Source organism: Dermacentor variabilis, chromosome 9 (genome assembly GCF_050947875.1).
Source record: "Dermacentor variabilis isolate Ectoservices chromosome 9, ASM5094787v1, whole genome shotgun sequence".
Taxonomy (NCBI): Eukaryota; Metazoa; Arthropoda; class Arachnida; order Ixodida; family Ixodidae; genus Dermacentor; species Dermacentor variabilis.
In genome coordinates this window covers 82,108,354-82,126,329 of record NC_134576.1, presented here as the reverse complement: position 1 = coordinate 82,126,329, position 17,976 = coordinate 82,108,354, and the positions used below count along the sequence as shown (strand labels likewise).

The 17,976-nt window shown below is 48.4% G+C and overlaps 2 protein-coding genes and 1 long non-coding RNA gene across 3 annotated transcripts in view; 1 reads left to right on the top strand and 2 right to left on the bottom strand.

Moving 5' to 3' along the window:
* The window catches only part of VGAT (vesicular GABA transporter), a 41,358-nt gene extending 40,009 nt beyond the window's left edge, over nt 1–1,349 (bottom strand). Inside the window, exon 1 of the mRNA XM_075668552.1 lies at nt 879–1,349. The gene's annotated coding sequence lies outside the window, so the exon portion shown is untranslated. The remainder of the gene's footprint in view (nt 1–878) is intronic.
* Nucleotides 1–17,976, top strand: part of LOC142557018 (uncharacterized) — a 202,683-nt gene that overhangs the window by 22,099 nt on the left and 162,608 nt on the right. The gene's annotated exons all lie outside the window — the stretch shown is intronic.
* LOC142557017 (uncharacterized) overlaps nt 12,538–17,976 on the bottom strand; it is a 164,198-nt gene continuing 158,759 nt past the window's right edge. Inside the window, exons 8-9 of the mRNA XM_075668554.1 lie at nt 16,123–16,209; nt 12,538–12,779 (exon numbers count right to left, since the gene is read on the bottom strand). Of these exons, the coding sequence (XP_075524669.1) occupies nt 12,672–12,779; nt 16,123–16,209 (195 nt within the window). The 3' untranslated portion in view covers nt 12,538–12,671. The remainder of the gene's footprint in view (nt 12,780–16,122; nt 16,210–17,976) is intronic.

Sequence of the window (17,976 nt, the reverse complement as noted above, 5' to 3'; positions counted from 1 at the left end):
TATTCCCATTTGCTCTCATAATTCACACCGCTGTCTTCCAGTCTCTCATTGTTGTTACGCCTATAATATTTTGTTGGATTGCTCGTCGCCCGGCTCTTAACTATTATCAAGCATTTTAGTTAACCTCCCAGTTGCGCTCCAATATCTCAGTACCGGTAGAACGGAATGAATGCAAAATTTTATTTTGTAAAGAGTAGAGAGAGGTAAGCAGGTCGTGATTGTCATGAAGCGGGCGCATATGCTCCAGCTAGGATATCTCGTCTATGACGTACTAACTTGCCCCAGGAACCTGTAGTCGACGAAACGCCTGAGAGCTCAGCTTTCGATCCCCGTTATTATTCAAAAATTTCGAAATATTTAGAGTGAGGGCGCAGCATCACTGTTATCGTCGCGTTGCGTGTGTGCGAGTGGCAGTGCGACTGTCGGAGCAAGCCTTAAGTAGTAAAATGCGTGCGAATCTTGATTAAAATTTCTAGGGTTTTATACGGCATTTCAGATTCTGCGAAAAGGAAAGAAAAAATTGCATTTGAATTGCGAGCTTTTGAACGACGCAAGGATCTACATTTGGCGTAACGCCGCTCACGCAGGCGGGGCTCGAAAACATGTCGTCGTGCCATCGGGAATAATAAAAAATAAATAAAAATAACGACAAAGAAAGCGGCATGCGGGAAACAGGTTGCAGACTTGCAGAGAGCAAGGGCTCGGATTTCCGCATAATGAAAAGAAGGGGGCGAACAAAAAATGAATAATTTCCTACACTCCTACGAAAGTCGGAAGTCCTAACCATATCGCAACTTCTGGAATGAACCAGGCGCCACCCCCGCAGGATTACACTCTGCGGGTCCATGATGAAGCGCAACGAGCGGGGCCACACTCACGTTCATCTTCCAGAGAAGAGCGGGTGTCGGCGACTCCTCACAGCGCTCCTGCGCTCCATCGTGGATGCCCAGTGGGGAGGTGCGGTTGCTCACGCGTATGTCGAGGTTCGTCGAGGAAGAACCCGCGGCTTCTTCCAACGTCGCACACGGGATGCAAGGTGTCTCCCGCTGCTGTAGGCACTCGCGGCTCTGGTCGGGAGGGATTCGGGGTCCGTATCACGCTACTGTAGGCGAACAGGAGATCCTCCTCGCCTCTCCCACCCCCGCCGCAGCCGACCCTACTGCCCGGCGGCGTGGAATTCTTGCGCGGTGCTCCTACGACGTCCTCGGCCACTCATTTGCACGAACCTTCGTAAAAAGATGCGTTGTCCGGTGATGGCTGTTGATCCTCGAACGGAATCGTCGGCTTTCCCCACCCTCGTTATTTTTTTTCTGTCGTCCTTTCTCTGGCGTTCCTCGGGTGCAGCTTCGTGCGTCCACCTCCGTTTCCTTTTTTTCCCCCTGACCTCCTTTCCCGCTCACATCCCTTCTCTGCATGCATCCTCTCGGGTCCTCCCCAGCGAAGTGCCAGTTCCCTCTGCTCTCCCCCCCGGGCGCGGCGAGCTGACGACGCCGGCTCGGGAGCCCTCCTCCTTCGCGCTCCAATCTGCGCATGCTCCAACTCGGCGAAGTTTGCGGCCGACGGTCCGCGGAGTCGGCTGCGCGGAGTTTTTCGCGGCGGTGGCAGAGGCCGCCGTCGGAGGGAAAACTTGTGGAAGCGGGAGGGTCGGGAGGGACGCGTTCGGGAAGGGGAAGGGAAATAGGAAGGAAGGCGGCGGCCGATTCCCGGCCGAGAGGAGAGCGGCGCCGCGCTGCCTTTCTCGGCCGCTCGAGACGCCGCGTCATCCGCGTCGGGCTTCGCTGGCGCGCGAGCAGCGCGTTGGCCGCGCGCGGCGCGACGTGCGCTCGTCAGAGCGCCGTGTCTTCTGGCTCGCAACAGCGCTAAGTGGTTTCGGTTTCGATTAACTCACCATGTGCTCCTAAACCATTTGTCAGTTAGTCCCAGCACGGCTCAACTTGTACGGCACTGTGCAGAGCTGCCAACTGTTCGCTGAAAATGGGTAGAAAAGGCTGATCGAAATCATGTCTGGTTGCCCCTTCATGCGTGCGTGTTGTTGATTCGGTTGCTGTTAAGGCCGCGATAAATATGGTGAAGGAGATACGCTGTTTGCGATCGTTTGCCTGTAGTTCTGCAAGGCGCGATTCTTCTTGGTGATCTCTGGATTTGTCCCGATTTCGAAGTAAGCTCAGCAGCGACTTCAATTCCACAGTCATCTGAGTTTGCCATCTCTCAAAGCGCTCCTCGCGATCGCGAGGGGCCTTTTCGTTGCAACGTTGCCTGAACGAACGCGGAAAACACTTACCGCAACGTTGAGGAGCCTTTTGGCAAGTTGTCAACCGCATACACCTGATTTTATGTAAAAACTTGGAACATGCGCGCTTATGAGAGGAGACCTCCCCTACCGAGCCTAGATGCGGGACGAACGTTTGTCCCGACAGGTTGGAGCAAAGATTTGGGACTTTTCCGCAAAAGAGTGCACGGCAAAATCCGACAGAGTAACCCAATTTGACATGACCAGCCCGAAGACATGTGCAGCGCGTTAAACACCACTTTTCAACATGTCCAACTAAAGGTAGTCGTGAATCGCAGTCTTTGCGGTCGCTGTCGCGTCGCCGTCGTGGCATCGCAGTCACGCCGAAGTCGTCTTTGCCGGTGGTGTCGTGCAGTCGCAGTGTCATCGCGCCCTGTGTTCACGCCGCAACAGTTGTCGTATAGTCGTGCCACCGGCGGCGTGCCACCTTTCTTGATCTTGATCTTTCTTTCTTGATCTTTCTTCTTGATCTTCGTCGTGGAGCGAAGCAAGAAAATCCCGAGTGGCAAACGTAATATACCAGGTAGCCATCGCGCAAACACGCGCTGAAACCCTTTCACGTGTGGAATCTTCAGTGTTTCGGAAAGTTTGAACGAAGTTTAGCTACCTGGTCGTTTGGTGGTTCCGTTACGGCAAGCGAGGCAAGGGTGTTATTGAACGCGCGAAGACGGTGCTGTTGGCCCTACGCGCGCTCCGCCCGGTCCCTGTACGCACAACAGTTTGCAGTTCCCCCAGGAAAGCAGCATCTTCGCGCGTCGTGCTATCGCGGAGGCGTGCCACGCCCCGAACGATCCTATATAAGGCAACAATCGACCATCGTGGCTCGTGGCCGTCGCGTCTTGCAGATTTAACGCGAAGCACAGAGGAATTAACTTTCTCAATCCAGAGTGCGACTCCTTTTAATGGTGGAGTGAGAAACGCTCTCCCTCTGGAAAAAACTCTGGAAAGGAGAGGGTATGCCTTTTCAAACATTTTACAGCCTACGTCGAAGCACGCCAGTGTCTTGTGATCCGGTATATAACACGCAAACTTTTTACGCCTTGTTCCCTAGGAGGCTGCGAACCCGCGCGCATGCATTTTTGCCTAATTCTTTTACACGCATGAAAGGAGAGCTAATAAAACTTTGTTAAACGTTTCGAATGTCCTGTGCATTGTAGTTAAAGGGACAATTTTCCACGAAGCACAGAAGGACTTTGATGCGGCTCCAACAGGCGTACGGTGGTTAGAGAGCGCAAGAGCCTTTAAAAAAGCATGCATGATATATTTTTGAATGATATAATTTCTGTTATCCTACTTTGTTTTCGTGCTTCTTCTTTTGCTTCTTTTTCTAGCTTTTCTGTTATCCCTTCCAGAAAACAATGCGAATTATTGGCAGAGCTTTGCTAGCGTAACTGGCTCGTTTTTTATGCGCGTTTATGCAAATGGATATTGTGTGTATGTAAAAGCTATATTGTGTGCATATGTTTGCGTTCTTTCCTACTGCAATCGGCATCCTGTATAGGAAAGCGTGCTTGCATACTTACGTTTATCCGCTTTGATGTTGCGCTCTGTATGGGGTAGCCAAGTTCCTATAGAGTTGCAAATAATACAGCTTCTTCTTTTTCTTTACGTGGTCTTGCCCGCAAATTCGTTGTGCAATAAATGCAATTCAGTTTTATTGAAAGAAACAGATCGGCCCAAGCTAGTGTGCTCTGGCCTGCTACTTAATTCTTGCGATGGAAAAACGGAAAGGGGTTAGGAAAGAGGGGGTGAGTGATAATGAGTACAGGTTAAGAGGGATGCTAGATGCACAGTCTTGCAGCACAGGTGATAGCCCACTCTGAATGTCGTGGAAACGTTCCAGAACGTCCTTCATCGTAGATTGTTGCACATCTTGGAGAGTGACCACTTACACAAAGGAAAGTCCTTAATATATGCGCAGGATATTAATAGGTGGCATGCAAAAGAACAAACGGTGACTCAGGATCATTCACAGGTGTACGAGAGACTTAGAAAGCCTCTCGTAAAGGTGGCAGCGATCGTTGTCGCTGATAAACAAAGGGTTAATACGCTACTCAACCGTGGGCGATGGCCAAGTGGTAACGTTGCAGTAACGTCAGTTCCGGATGGGCGGCAGCTGTGGGTACACGCAGCGGATGTTGTTGAAGGTAAAAGCAGCTGTAGAGATTGAGAGAGGAATTGAGAGATAAACTAATTATTCAAAAACAGAAACTTCTGCTAGTTGAGGCACATGGTGGCTTGCGTGGGGCAGAAAAGGCTGGCCATAAGGTTATTGTAGAGAGGAAATGGAAAATTGAACGAAGAGCGAGAGAGAGCGAGAGATGACCATGATATTTATAAGGGCTCTGGTACGTGTAAACAACAACAAAAACGTAACGTGATGGAGCTTCAGTTGTAGCGAACGAGGAAGAAGCGTTTTAAAGAGCTTGTCAAGCAAGTCAAGAAATTCAGTCTGACGCTGATTCGAGGTCCGTTTACGCATAGCCACTACTCTATTTAGCGACCACCTTCGAAGAAAATCAAAAAACGTAACCCGTCAAATTAATCTTTTATTGTGTTTTTATTGTTCACGTCATGTACATCAGAAAAGGGAACGTTTGTTTTTCTACTTAACTTCTCGACGTTTCACCTAAGACAAGGAGTACAGTTGCCGTCAGATTTGACCAGAAGGGTGAATCTGCAGCAGCTTGACTTTAACAAACAAGGATTGTAACGACAAAACATCGAACACTTTGCAAGGAAGACGCACTAAGCTAGCACATTCTAGGCATCCAAGCAACGAATCTCCGCTCCCACCGCAGGAGAAGCAAAAATGTGTTTTAAGACGTGTTCGGGTTGAGTATGACGGTGTCTGCACATGACAGCGCGACTGCGCGCAAATAAGGCACGTGCGCATAAAGACGAAGCACATGATGAACAGGAATACGAACACATGTTGCTAGGATTTACACGCAGTCTTCGTGAGTTAATAGCACGCTCTACACTCTGATAATGTCACTCAACATACTATAGAAGCAGTTCGTTGAGCGCGATATAAACTTGATGCAACATAAAATAGCTAGTGTTACGGAATTACCGAGAAAGAATACAAACATACTCTAAATACAGTACATGTGAGGGTAACAACTTTTCCGCGACCATTGACTACTTTTGCTTAAACATGCACAACTCTCACACCGGATGCCAGCTTTATCATAGGCGCTTCAACGTTGCTGTGCTAGACTCTCTTTGGCTTGAGCTTGAAGTGTGCCGTGTTCCAGACACTGAGACTCACTTTATCCACACGCGACCTTTCCAACGTGAAACGTCCTCCAAAACTGTACAACGACCCAACTTGAAATGCCATTGGATAGCCAACACTGAAAGTAGACCTTTACCACTCTGTGCTTCAGTGTCGAGGTTTGAAAACCGGAGCTGCACCCGGGTCATAAATATCACTACGGCACCGCATCATGCATGGCCGATGAAGCACAGAGGGCGCTGCCATCGTGAGTTCATGCTATACGGTAATCTTTGGCGCAGCTTACGAGGATCGCCGTGAATACCGTTGGTTTTCAAAAGCTAACACAAGTTGTCACCCAACGTATGTGCGGACTAAGGGTGCTACAAAAAAGGAACAAGTTTCTGTTTTTATATGCTTCACTCTTTATCGAAGACGAAAACGCGACGCGTGAATTACTCCTTCTCTTGATTAGCAGTGTCGAAGAAAAGTTTCATCTGCCGTTCTGTAATTGGTATTACGTAAGCGTTTCTTGATTCCTTCGTGTTGGTTCCTTCAGCTTCGTTCTGCATCAAGCGTTTAATTGTTCGAGCGTTTGACCAAAAGCGACGGTATAGGATGAGCACGTAACTAAGTTACATTTCGTCAGCCATAGGCGGCACATACTGGTGAATTGATATTCCAGGCACTATCAGACATATTTGTAATACGCGTAAGATTCAATGGTATCAAATTCGCTGCCGTCTGTCACGCAAGGCGATGCGTGTAGTGGTAACAGCAGCGCTGGAAAGAACTATGTAAACGATGCACAGTATGGGTGTATGAGGAGAAAAAACGCAACAGTCTGAAGACAAGAGAAAGGTAATACTGAAAGACGATATGGTATATGGTACGGCAAAAGACTTACGGGTAAGAATGTAGCAGGGTATAGCATGAACAAGCGCTCATTCTGTAGTGATCCTTGCGTAAGCATTGTTTTCCTTCTCTCACTTAAGAGAAAAGACGGGGAATGCGGGAGATGGAAATTCAAGACGATGAGCAAAACGTGAACAAGGTGAATGCAGGAGCCAACGTTTCGACAAGTGGACTTGTCTTCTTCAAGGCCTTGAAGAAGACAAGTACACTTGTCGAAACGTTGGCTCCTGCATTCACCTTGTTCACGTTTTGCTCATTCTCTCACTTAAGGCTTACGAGTCGATGAGCGCTTCAATCGAAGTTGGCTTGAGGAAAATCACTTTTCTCTCATTAGTTACTTAGTGGTGAGCGAATACTCGAAAGTTCGAATACGAATTGGATACTCCTGATTCGAATCTAAGTGTCTATTTGAGAATTTGATATTCGATTTCTTCGAGTATCGAAACATGCAAATATGCGGGGTTACTACGATTATTGCAAGCAGTTTGCTTGCAATAAAGAAAGTCCATGCGTGTTGTACGTTTTCCGGTTCGAGGGCCCCTTTAAAACCACACAACCTGAGAAGTATTCGTTGTTTGGTTCGGTATTCCAAGGCCCGTATCTTTCGAACAATATTCTTACTCGATTGAATTCGAAAATTTCGCTCATTCGAACACCTCTAAAGTTGTTTGATTCACATACCTGATCCCTGGCCGCAGCGTTGTTAAAATTCAGACATAGATAAAATGAGCATCATTGTTGACTGAATTCGGGCGTTCCCACTCGATAAAGTTTCCTGACCATGAGATGAAAACCTTTCAGTTTTGCTGCGCAAGTGCTTCACTGCACCCCCATGCTGGCAGAGTACTACAAACTCAACACGCCACCGAGATTTGGAAGAAAAATCCAAGAGATGACTATGATAATGGTAGGTGATTTTTTATTTAAACACGAAATTACTACAAGTCGCTTTCAAAACTATTCTCAATGATCCCCAAGAGGACCGAAGAACTTCTTACCAAGCGCTGTTCGTAACATAACTATGTTGCAGCATTTTTTTACCTAACTTTGAAGCCAACTCGGAAACCAACTTCCAAGCCCACTCTGAAGCCAACCTTTTTTACATACGCGCAAAGTTTAATACTGACGTATGAGCTTGGACGCGCGTCTGCAACCCGTCATCACCGAACGTTGCTCGTAATTCTGCGCTGTCATCGAGTGAGCGACGTGGAGCGACGGGAACAGGACGCCTTATAGAAAATCGCTGTGGGGTCACATAACCAGTGACCACTGCCTCATTCCATATCTATAGCAAGAAAGTACACAATATATTGTGGTTACGTATTAACGCAATGTAATAGCAGCATCTTTGGGGGACAGCATGATTGATGACGCTGATCGGGTGCCGGGACTGTTAGCATCCGTAAGTGCATGCCCTGAGTGTATCAATAAGAAAAAGAAACTCCACGGAGCCACGATGTACTTGCTAGATGACTTGTGCAGATGAATGATGGCGCTCGGAATATTCCCGTAGCTGCAAACAGGTCACGATTTGCTTGCTTGATAACTTGTGACGGTGAATGACGGTGTTCGAAATGTTTGCGTAGTTTTTAATACGCAGTGATTCACTCGTGTGATAACTCGCCGCAATGAATTACTGCGCTCGGGAATACTACAGAGTCACCATGATTCACTTGCATGATGAATTGAGACGGTGAATGATGCTGCTCAGAACACTTGCGTGTCTGTTTATAACTACACGATTGTCTAGCCCCGTGACAGCGGAGTGCAAAATAGTTCTGTTTGCGGGAGTGACAGCTTGCGCCAGTATTATTAACTGCACTTTCGATAGTTTTCGTTCTCTTTGGCAGAGTACGTTTACTCTGCTTCTGACCAATCTGAGCTCAATATACATGGCTGGAACTCACGAAAACCCTCGCTAGTGCAGGTAACGATTGGACAACCAGTTACACCGGCAAAAAAGGAGTTGATAACAGTACATCTGTTGTTACTGCAGGTGAACTCTCTGTTCTTTAGCTCGCCGCCATCTTTTTGTCCCCTTCCTCCAAGCAGAATAGCCAATGTGACGTCTATCTGGTTACCCTTCTTGCCTTCTTCTTGCTCGCGCTCTTTCTTTCTATTTCTAACAGGGGTGCAAAATGAGATGTCTCAAGCAAGTCGGCCCCCCTTAAGCATGTACCATGCATGCGATAAGTTGTTTCTTATCTTGATGCTGTGTGGTAGCAGTTATAGCGTAACGATGAAAGTTTTTGTCCTTTGCAACGTCTGCGCGCACTCTTCACAACCTACGCTGGGTTGGAATTTGCTCTCGCGGTGGAATCTGCTTGTTCCGCATGTACCTTCGTTTTCGATGGTTCTCGCACTTCCCGCCCGAATGTGTAGGTCCAAGAAAAATAAATGCTCGGTGTCAGGAACTGAAAAGACTACAACTGACATAGTTATAATGATCGGACAAGCATTTACCTCCACAAAAGAAAAATGTCGTCCCTGCCTTCGCGCTTAGGTGCGATCCCTTCGACGTGATCTTGGGGAGTTTCGCAGACACTTGCCGTTTGGACGCCTTTATACGTGGATTGTTAGGAGAGATACGTAGAGCACGCCAGCGACTGACACGGCAGACGGAGTGATAAATTATCACTGAGGGGGGCACGCTACACGCATGGCCATCTCAGGGCTCCAAGCATGCTGATAACACGAACACTGCAATTTTCACATTTCCAATTTTCGGCGTCCGTATGTCTCTTGACTATATATATCATAGAATTTGTTGACAGGAAAGACAGAGAGGTAGACCTGAGCTAGTGCGCTCTAGTCTGCTACTCTGCACTGGGGAAGAGGGAAGGGGAGTTAAAGTCCCTTGACTAGAAGCAGAAAAAGGAACTCTGCTTGCACCCGCCACGCCACCTGTGGTGCGGTTTCCTCGCGCTACTGCGATGGGAGACGTCTCTTTTAAGAACGGGCCTCGAACTTTCTTCACTCGCATGAACACGTTTCATACCTTATACGAATAGATTTGTCTTTTCTTAATATATATCAGCAGGCAGTAGAGAGTTTTAGCCCATCAGTGTACGTATTGCCGCTGCTGGAACGACCGGGAAATTCGAGACGCGGACGGCAGCGACAGCATTGGTGGCGACACGCTACGGCGCTTTGTGGAGTTCCGACTTATCGGAATCCATTGCATCACTGTTCCGGTCGAAGGAAAGAAAAAGAAATAGTTCGCTAGTACATACGTCGATTGCGACGTTCTACGCAAGTACCAGGGTGGCGCAAAGTTCGAATTCGACATCACAACATGGCGCCACCAGCTCTACCGCTCGCGTCTGCCTAACTGATATTACGGCGGTCCCAAAATCGTGACACGTACCAGGGGCGAATCAGAAATATCTAGTGTAGCTTGACCGTCAGTGCTGCAAAAGTAACCAAAATAGAACTTTTTTAACGTGTTAAAGCATGCAGTTAGATAACCACTCCAACATGCTGACGGAGGGCTCAGATTTAGCATGTTGCTGTCAGGCATACGGGCGTCATCTAAGAGTCGTACTTACACGAAACGAAAGGCAAACCGAGTGACCAAGATAGCATAAAAAAATGTCTGGTTTTGTTGACGAGACGTTCAATTGAGGTATCGCCAGTAGTTTGTGCGCAAGCGCGAGCAAGAGAGGGCGCGAGAGAGAACATCTGGGGGCTTTGGTTCCTTGAGTATGACTCTGCCTAGGTACTACGGAGGAGGCTTCTTAGCGCGTGTTGCAGGCTTTTGTCCCTAGGCGTTTTTATACACCTCTGGCTTCGGCCTCCGCGGCCCCAACCCACGGGCCGCCCTGCTTCCAGCTTTGATCCCCCCGCTAGCCCTTGGGGTGCCCTGGAGATCCTGCGCCGCCTGCTTTATCATAACCTCAGGTGCTCTCCTGAGGCCTCCGTTTGCCGGTTACATTTGCTCTCCTGGAGCAGTGCTTGTAAAAAATCCAATCTATCGTCGCGACGAAAAAAACGACCCGCGACTTATACAACACCAGTCAGAACATTGCCCCTTCAAACACAGCGCTCACCAAGGGGAGTCTGCGACTACTGCCTCACCGCGCGGCAGCCAGCGGCTGAGCGTAAACAAACTCGACCGCACTCTGCAATGCCGGCATGTCTGGGGACAAACGAATACAACGCACGCTAAGAAACCTCCTCCGTAGTGCCTAGGCAGAGTCATATATTCAAGGAGCAAAAGCCCCTAGACTTTAACTCTCTTGCCAGCTCTTACTCGCGCCTGCACACAGACGACTGGCGATCCCTCAAATGAACGTCTTGTGTTTTGTTGAAATAATTAGTTTTTCAAACACAGCTTAGATTCCCCTGCCATTCATTTCTGAACAATTGGCTCTGATAGAGAAGCGCAGGTTCCTCTGGAAGTTCCTCCTCTTGCGTGGCGCACTAAAATTAGGCACATAAAGAACGGAGCGAGGGGGTATTCAGTTTCCTAAAAGAGGTGCCCATGATTTATCAATGATCATTTGTGGTGTTTCCGCTTAGCCAACGAGTATAATATGCACGGCCCGTTATTTACGGAACGAGAAGAATTATGATGAATATTGGGAGGAAGTGGCATAACGGCACGTATAGTATCATGCTAAGCTGCACATTTCTAGACGTCGCTTGAGCATTCTGTTGTGAACTGACGACGCGAAAGCAACATTATTGCACCTATATAGCACTTGCGATGCCGCTAGCCATGTTCACGGGCGCTAACCTTCGCAGAACACAAACAACACATAAGAGACAATACTTCGCATGACTATGGGGAGCATCGGGCGTAGAGTAAACGTAAACATGAAGAGATGTGGTACAAAAAGCGATGATTCAGGTGATTCGCCTTAAACGGATAACACAGGTGAACGACGGTCGCCTTCCCATTCAGTATGACCGATTCTTTCGATAGCTTTCATGCGCTATGTATTATGTCTTCAACAGCTCATCGTAGATCGGGCTAAATTTGATACAGCTGGATGTAGAAAAACAAACCTGCTATATATTCAGTCTGCAGCACCAAATGCTCGTAAATTGTACTAAATGATCCTGCAAAAGCAATGACACATCCCTCGTTACAAAAGAAAAGCTTATAAAAAAATGAACTACCAGGAACAGTCATTTACGCGATAAATCAATGTGACCGTCACTTGAACATCTAGCTTCGGCATGACAGACCGCAATATGCACTTACGTCGCGGAAAAGGATGACAGTGTACAGTGAAGGAATTACGTGACGAAATTACTACGCTTTGCAACTTGCATGCACCTGAGTAAGATATACAATATAACTAAACATGGCTGTGACAACGTAATGTGGCTTATGTACAAAAGCAAACAAATGAACGTTTATCTAAAGAAAAAAAAACTTAGTTCCACACTGCTTGCAACCTGCGCCGTCGGTCTCATTCCATCAATGATGGCTCCAACTTTCCGTTAACCTAGCGGGTGATCCCAAGACTTCTTTGAAGAGTATTTCTTAACTTTCCACTCCGAGAACAAAGGAAGTATTGGTGATTCCACTTTTTTTTTTTGTGTGTAGGAGTACATGCTTATCCAGCATTTCGCTCCACAGCATCCACATTGGGCACGTTCTCTCTCTTAGGACACAAGCCGGGCAAACGTACTGCATTGGGGAGTCCGAGGCGCCTCGAAAATGACTCCCGCATAAAGAAGTCTCCGTCAGCATTCCGGTGTCATTGCACCGCAGAGGTCGATAGGGTAGTCTCGTCAACACCCATGCTCATTGCTTTCATAAAAAAGATAACACTTCTGTTCACGATGGTTAGTAAGGTAACGTTACACGAAACTCCCATGAAGACGCCGCATTCGCGAGCATTTTGATCCATCTATCATCGTGACATAGCTGCTGACTGACACGCCCTCAGCGCCGGAATCATCGACGGTGTGAAATTCTATCACCATTGCGTGCCTACGCGAAAAAAAAGCTAGACATCATTTTCGTGAGTTAGAAACGTTCGTGTCGAGCAGCTTTCAAACGTGTGACTCATTTTCTTTTTCCAGCCTGTCGCGATAAGTTCGCTGGGACACAGCCGGCGCGTCGGACTCCTGCGGGATCCGGCGTGCGTGGCTCCAATTGGGGGTCGACCGGCGTCCCTCCTCCGTGGCCACCGCGTGTCCGGGCGACGCACTGTTGCGCTCCCGGTCGTGGCGCGCATGCGCAATTCACAGCCAGACGAGCACTTCCGGTTCCGGCGCCGACGGACGCTGTCAGTAGCCCGTGGTGTAGGACCGGTGGGTCAGCGAGCTGAAGGAGTTCTCGCGCAGCTCTCTCTTCTTGGCGTTGATGAGGTACACCGACAGCAGTATGGCCGTCACCTGCGAGTACGAACGGAGCACCGTTTGCCGATTTGCAGTGGCGCTTTGTAAAGGAAGCCTCGTCGAAACTTCCAATGTGAACCTTATGTTTTTGCACTCATGAGGGGGCTTCCGAAACGACAAATCGACGCGTGCCAGCACGTGTGTGTGTGTGTGTGTGTGTGTGTGTGTGTGTGTGTGTGTGTGTGTGTGTGTGTGTGTGTGTGTGTGCGTTTCGTATCGTGCCCAAAATGTTGTTTATCGCATCCCTCCAGCGTGCCCAAGAAGAACTTCTTTGTTCCAATGTGCATCTTTGAGACTTTGTTAAGAAAACTTCGTTGCGGTGACTCGGCGGTTATTACGTTGCGCTGATGAGCACGAGGGCGCTGGTTCGATAACGGACCGCTGCGGCCACACAATGGCGGCCCTTTGCAAAAAAAAAAAAAACGCTCCTACATCCCGCTTTGCGTGTACGTTAATGAATTATTCGACAGCCCTCCACTATATATCGTCCGCCGTAGCCCCTTGTACAGATTATCGACGTCGAACCCTAAATTTAATTCGTTGTTTTTTGAAAAGTGAGGGCCTCTTAACAGCAGTGAACGATGTGGAAATGAATGAACTTACAAGACGCACCTATAGAACTTTCCTTGAGGTCGGAAAGTGAGCGTTATAACCTCTTGTTTGTGTCGCTTGAAGTGTCTGGGCACGCGCGGCCCACGCACCTAATCTCGGACCCAGCCACTACCGTTAGACGTCGCTGGCTGTCTCCGGAGCGCCCCGGCGGCCGCCGTTCGCGCGCTCTACACAATGATGTCGCGCACTGTACACTCGAACCTTTCTTTGAGCGGCGCGACCACGATTCACCACATCGAGGGAGAGGTAAAAAGGGGAGACGGCTGATGTGGCGTGTTCTCTCCCCCACTAGCCGGTGAGAGGCTCTCGCTCGAACGAAGTTTCGGCTTGCTTAGGACGAAGGGGGGAACGCACCGCATGCGAATGGGCTGTCGCGTTGCGTTACCGCGATGTGCTAGGAAGTGCCATGTGCTGCGCATGTACCGTCGCATTCATGGAAACGCGGCTTACACTTTCTGTGAAACTGGAGACGGCCAGTTACTGTACTGTGAGCGGGGAGTCTCCATACATGCCAGAGCAGATGGAAAAGCGTAAGCACACGCGCGAAGTTCTCCCGCTAGGCTCTTCATGGCGTCCTGAGATTTGTACAACGTCGGCTCGGAACTCGTTAATACCGATGCACAAAATCTGCATCTAATTGTCAAGAATCCAGAGGTTCGGCCGTGTTGGTTTAGGCACCTTTTTTTTTTTTTCGGAACAAAAAGAAATACTTCGAATGCGCGAAGATCCTGAAAACTGTGGCGTCATACCAGCGCTGCAGTTTTGGCGGTGAAATTCAAGAACGAAAAGAGATGGGGATCTATCTTTATTTTGCCTTACTTTTGATTACATTTTACTGCAGTGTCATATTTACGCATTTTGTACGCTTTTTGTGCTAGTACGTGGCAATCATCTTCTTTTCTTGCTCCATTTGCACTAACCTGGTAGCTTCTTGAACGTTCTACAAGAAGTGCGCTTAGAGTCTTAGCTTTGCAATCTCATCCTGTGTATGGTGCGAAACCACCAAATACCCGCCGTGGTTGCTCAGTGGCTATGGCGTTGGGCTGCTAAGCGCGAGGTCGCGGGATCGAATCCCGACCACGGCGGCCTGCGGGCGGAATGCGAAAACGCCCGTGTACTTAGACCTAGGTGAGAGTTAAAGAATACCAGGTGGGGGGTCCAAATTTCCCCCACTACGGCGCGCCTCATAATCAGATCGTGGTTCTGGCGCGCGAAACGCCATAATTTAATTTTTAATAGACCATCAAATGGACGAGGGCGAGGACGGCACCTACATTCACGATGGCTGCGACGCCACGTCATGGGCGCGCCTCGGCGGAGCACAGCGGGCGTAACGGAACACCTGCTGCCGCAATAGTACGCCAGAATAGCTGCACTGTAAAGTAATTTACACCCTCAAGAGTGAAAAGGGTGTAAATGTGTCTGTAATTCACACCCTTAGGGCGTCAGTTATACATATCACACCCTAAGGGCGTGAGTTATAGACACATTTACACCCTTTCTCACTTTTAAGGCTGTAAATTATTTTACATTGTGCTTGGACTTATTGGTTTTCCATCCTGGTGTTAACAGCGCAAAACGTAGACGGGACACGAAACGAGGAGACGCGCACCACAAGCGCTGACTTTCAACAACGCTTATTTGAAAAAAACACGGCCTCTTATACCATTGACCACACGTGTCGCAGTCACGTGACTGCAAATCATGCGAAACACGCACTTTTCTTTTTTGCACTCAAGACAGTGGTTGTAGGTGCAAAAGCTCAAGTTCCTTTTTTGTTAGTAACAGGGACGGCGTGCAAACGCATTGGTCACGCATTGGTCAAATAAACGTTGTTGAAAGTCAGCGCTTGTGGTGTGTCTTCTCGTCTCGTGTCCCGTCTACGTTTTGCGCTGTTAACACCAAGAATAGTACGCCAGGTGTTGCGTGAGGGGAGATGGCTCTCGGAAGCCTGCGTGCGGTCTCTCTCTCTCTCTCTCTCTCTCTCTCTCTCTCTCTCTCTCTATCTATCTATCTATCTATCTATCTATCTATCTATCTATCTTACCCCCGCTGGGATTAGCTACTGCACGAGCCTGCATGCTGGTTAAAACACGTTGGCGGGCTAGTTGGATAGAATCCATGGTAGTGTGTATAAGCGCGACTACACGAGGACGAAGAAAGAAACAGATACACAGACACAGCGCTGTGTCTGTGTATCTGTTTCTTTCTTCGTCATCGTCCAGTCGCGCTTATGCACACTGCATGCTGGACTTGGTGGCCTCTGCTTCTTCTTGGGTCTGTCGTCGCTTGCGCCGCGTACGTAGCGAATAACAAATAATAATAGAAAGATGCGGCTGATCTCTCAGCAAAATTGTCCGAAGTGATTCGGGTCTACAGACAACATGCCGACGTAGAAACGGTAAAAAAAAGATAAAATAAAAATAACCCGCACCAATTTAATCGCAAAGTTCGATAACATACCCCGCAGCGAAACTCGGAAATATTACTCGCAGCGCAACATTCCTAGTATCGTTCAGCGGCATTCAATGGCACATTAATGCTTTCGCCAACAAACCCACATCACCGCCCTATGTCGACTACATTTGCATTTAGTGTCCCTGCAATTTGTGTTCAACGGATGTGAATCGACGAGGAAGTGTGGAACTACTGGCACATGCCAGAGGCGCGGGCACTGGCTAGCTCCCTGGCTAGAGTCACGCTCCCGATGACAGCACACAGCACTTGCCTGTAGGAGTAGGACGACGCCGAGCGACGATATCCAAACGATCTTGTGCTTGTAGAAGAAGTCCACCAGCCTCTCTTTGCAGCCGGCCTAGAAACCGCGATGGAAGCAAAAAAAAAAAAAAAAGAGGGGGGGGGGGGGTTAGCCGTTCAAAATTTTTAGCACTATTATATTCTACTATGGTGTAGAAATTCGATCGCCATATGCCCATTAACAATACGGAGGACTAACTTTATCAATAGATATATTATTATGGCAGCGTTCATTATATGCTTTTTTTTCCTGTTTCCTAACGTCCAGCTCTGTCGCCAAATATCGATTCTCGAAGCCGCACCACCGACTTTGCCCTCCTGCTGCCTCGAAGACATCGCTTAAATTGTACGACGCGAACAGCAGATGTACCGATCTGATTGCCGCTGACAATAAAGGAGGTGGAGACTTCACATACTTCTTTTTTTTTCCGGCCTGCAAATACGAAATTACGGTGTCGATTCAAGGTTCTCCGTAAACCTCGCGCAAGTCAAGCTACAGCGCTGCAATTGTCCTTTCAGAGCCGCCGCAGCCGCATCAGCAGCAGCGAGTATATGGAGCGTATACCGTCGGTTGCGCGAAAAATACAAGACTACAGAGGCCTAACGACTACGTCACTCGTAAGGATTCGCTTGGGCGCACTCCGATGCGGCCGCGACGGGATCGCAGCGGTTTCGCCATAGCGTGCACACACACACACACACACACACACACACATATATATATATATATATATATATACAAACACACACACACGGTGCTCTTCGCTTGGCTGCATGCCTGCGCCCGTTGGTCTAAGAGTTTGTTTTACTTTATCGCGTCCTTTGCTTTTTTCCGTCGCTGACCTACTGGTTACTTTGCCGGCGTGCGCCATGGCTGCTTGTCGTCCTGGCGAAGACGGAGCGACGAAGTGCCCCGACGAGGTCTCGCGCACAACGTCTCGCCAAGAGCCTGAACGCTAACTTAGCAGCGCGCGAATCGGCTAGACTTCGAACAAAACAACAAAAAAAAACACATGTTTTACGGAAATAGCTCTTACGCTTCCTAGTGGAGTTCTTCGGCAGCATAGCGGCAAAATTTCTCATCGATAGATGACACGCAAATTTCCGTAAGCAGGCATCCCCAGGCATCAAACTTGCTTTAACCAAGATGGTCGATATCTAACTCTAGCAGCACTTTCGAAGCTCGGAGACGCGTTTTGAATGCTTGAATGACTTAGTGAACGGAGGCGGCAGCAGGGATGGTTGCACGAGTCGGCACGCTGACGCTTTATGCGTAAAATTCCAGCCCGGCGTCCGCCTTCTTGGTTATGACACAGGACGCGTGTGGAGAAGCACAAGTCACGGTGTTGGAGACAGAGTGGGGTTATTTGGACTTCTTAATTCGCAATCACAATGGTGTCGAGTGTGACCTGTCGGGCTTTTCGGCCACATTTTCACGCGTCGGCTACGGCCACGAAGCCATTGCGCATCGCCCGATGACTTGCGCAAATGCATCCGCGCAGACCCCGTTGGGTCAACTATATATACATGCGGCATGTGCATGCCGCTTATATGCACTGTATATTACATGCGCTCTGTACATACAATGCAGTTATATGCACCGTATATATGTAGCTTAATTGTGTGCATTGTATATTGCATCGAATGTACGTTAATCTCCAAGCATGCTCCGTGACCTCTCCTATTAAGTTATTGATCATGTTTTTTTTTTTTTGTAAAGCGTAATCTTATTCACGCTATCACTATTCCTGTGAAGTTATTCTTTTTTATTTTTGTGAATCATAATTTTATTCAAGCTATGGCTACGTATAGGACAATTTCTGCG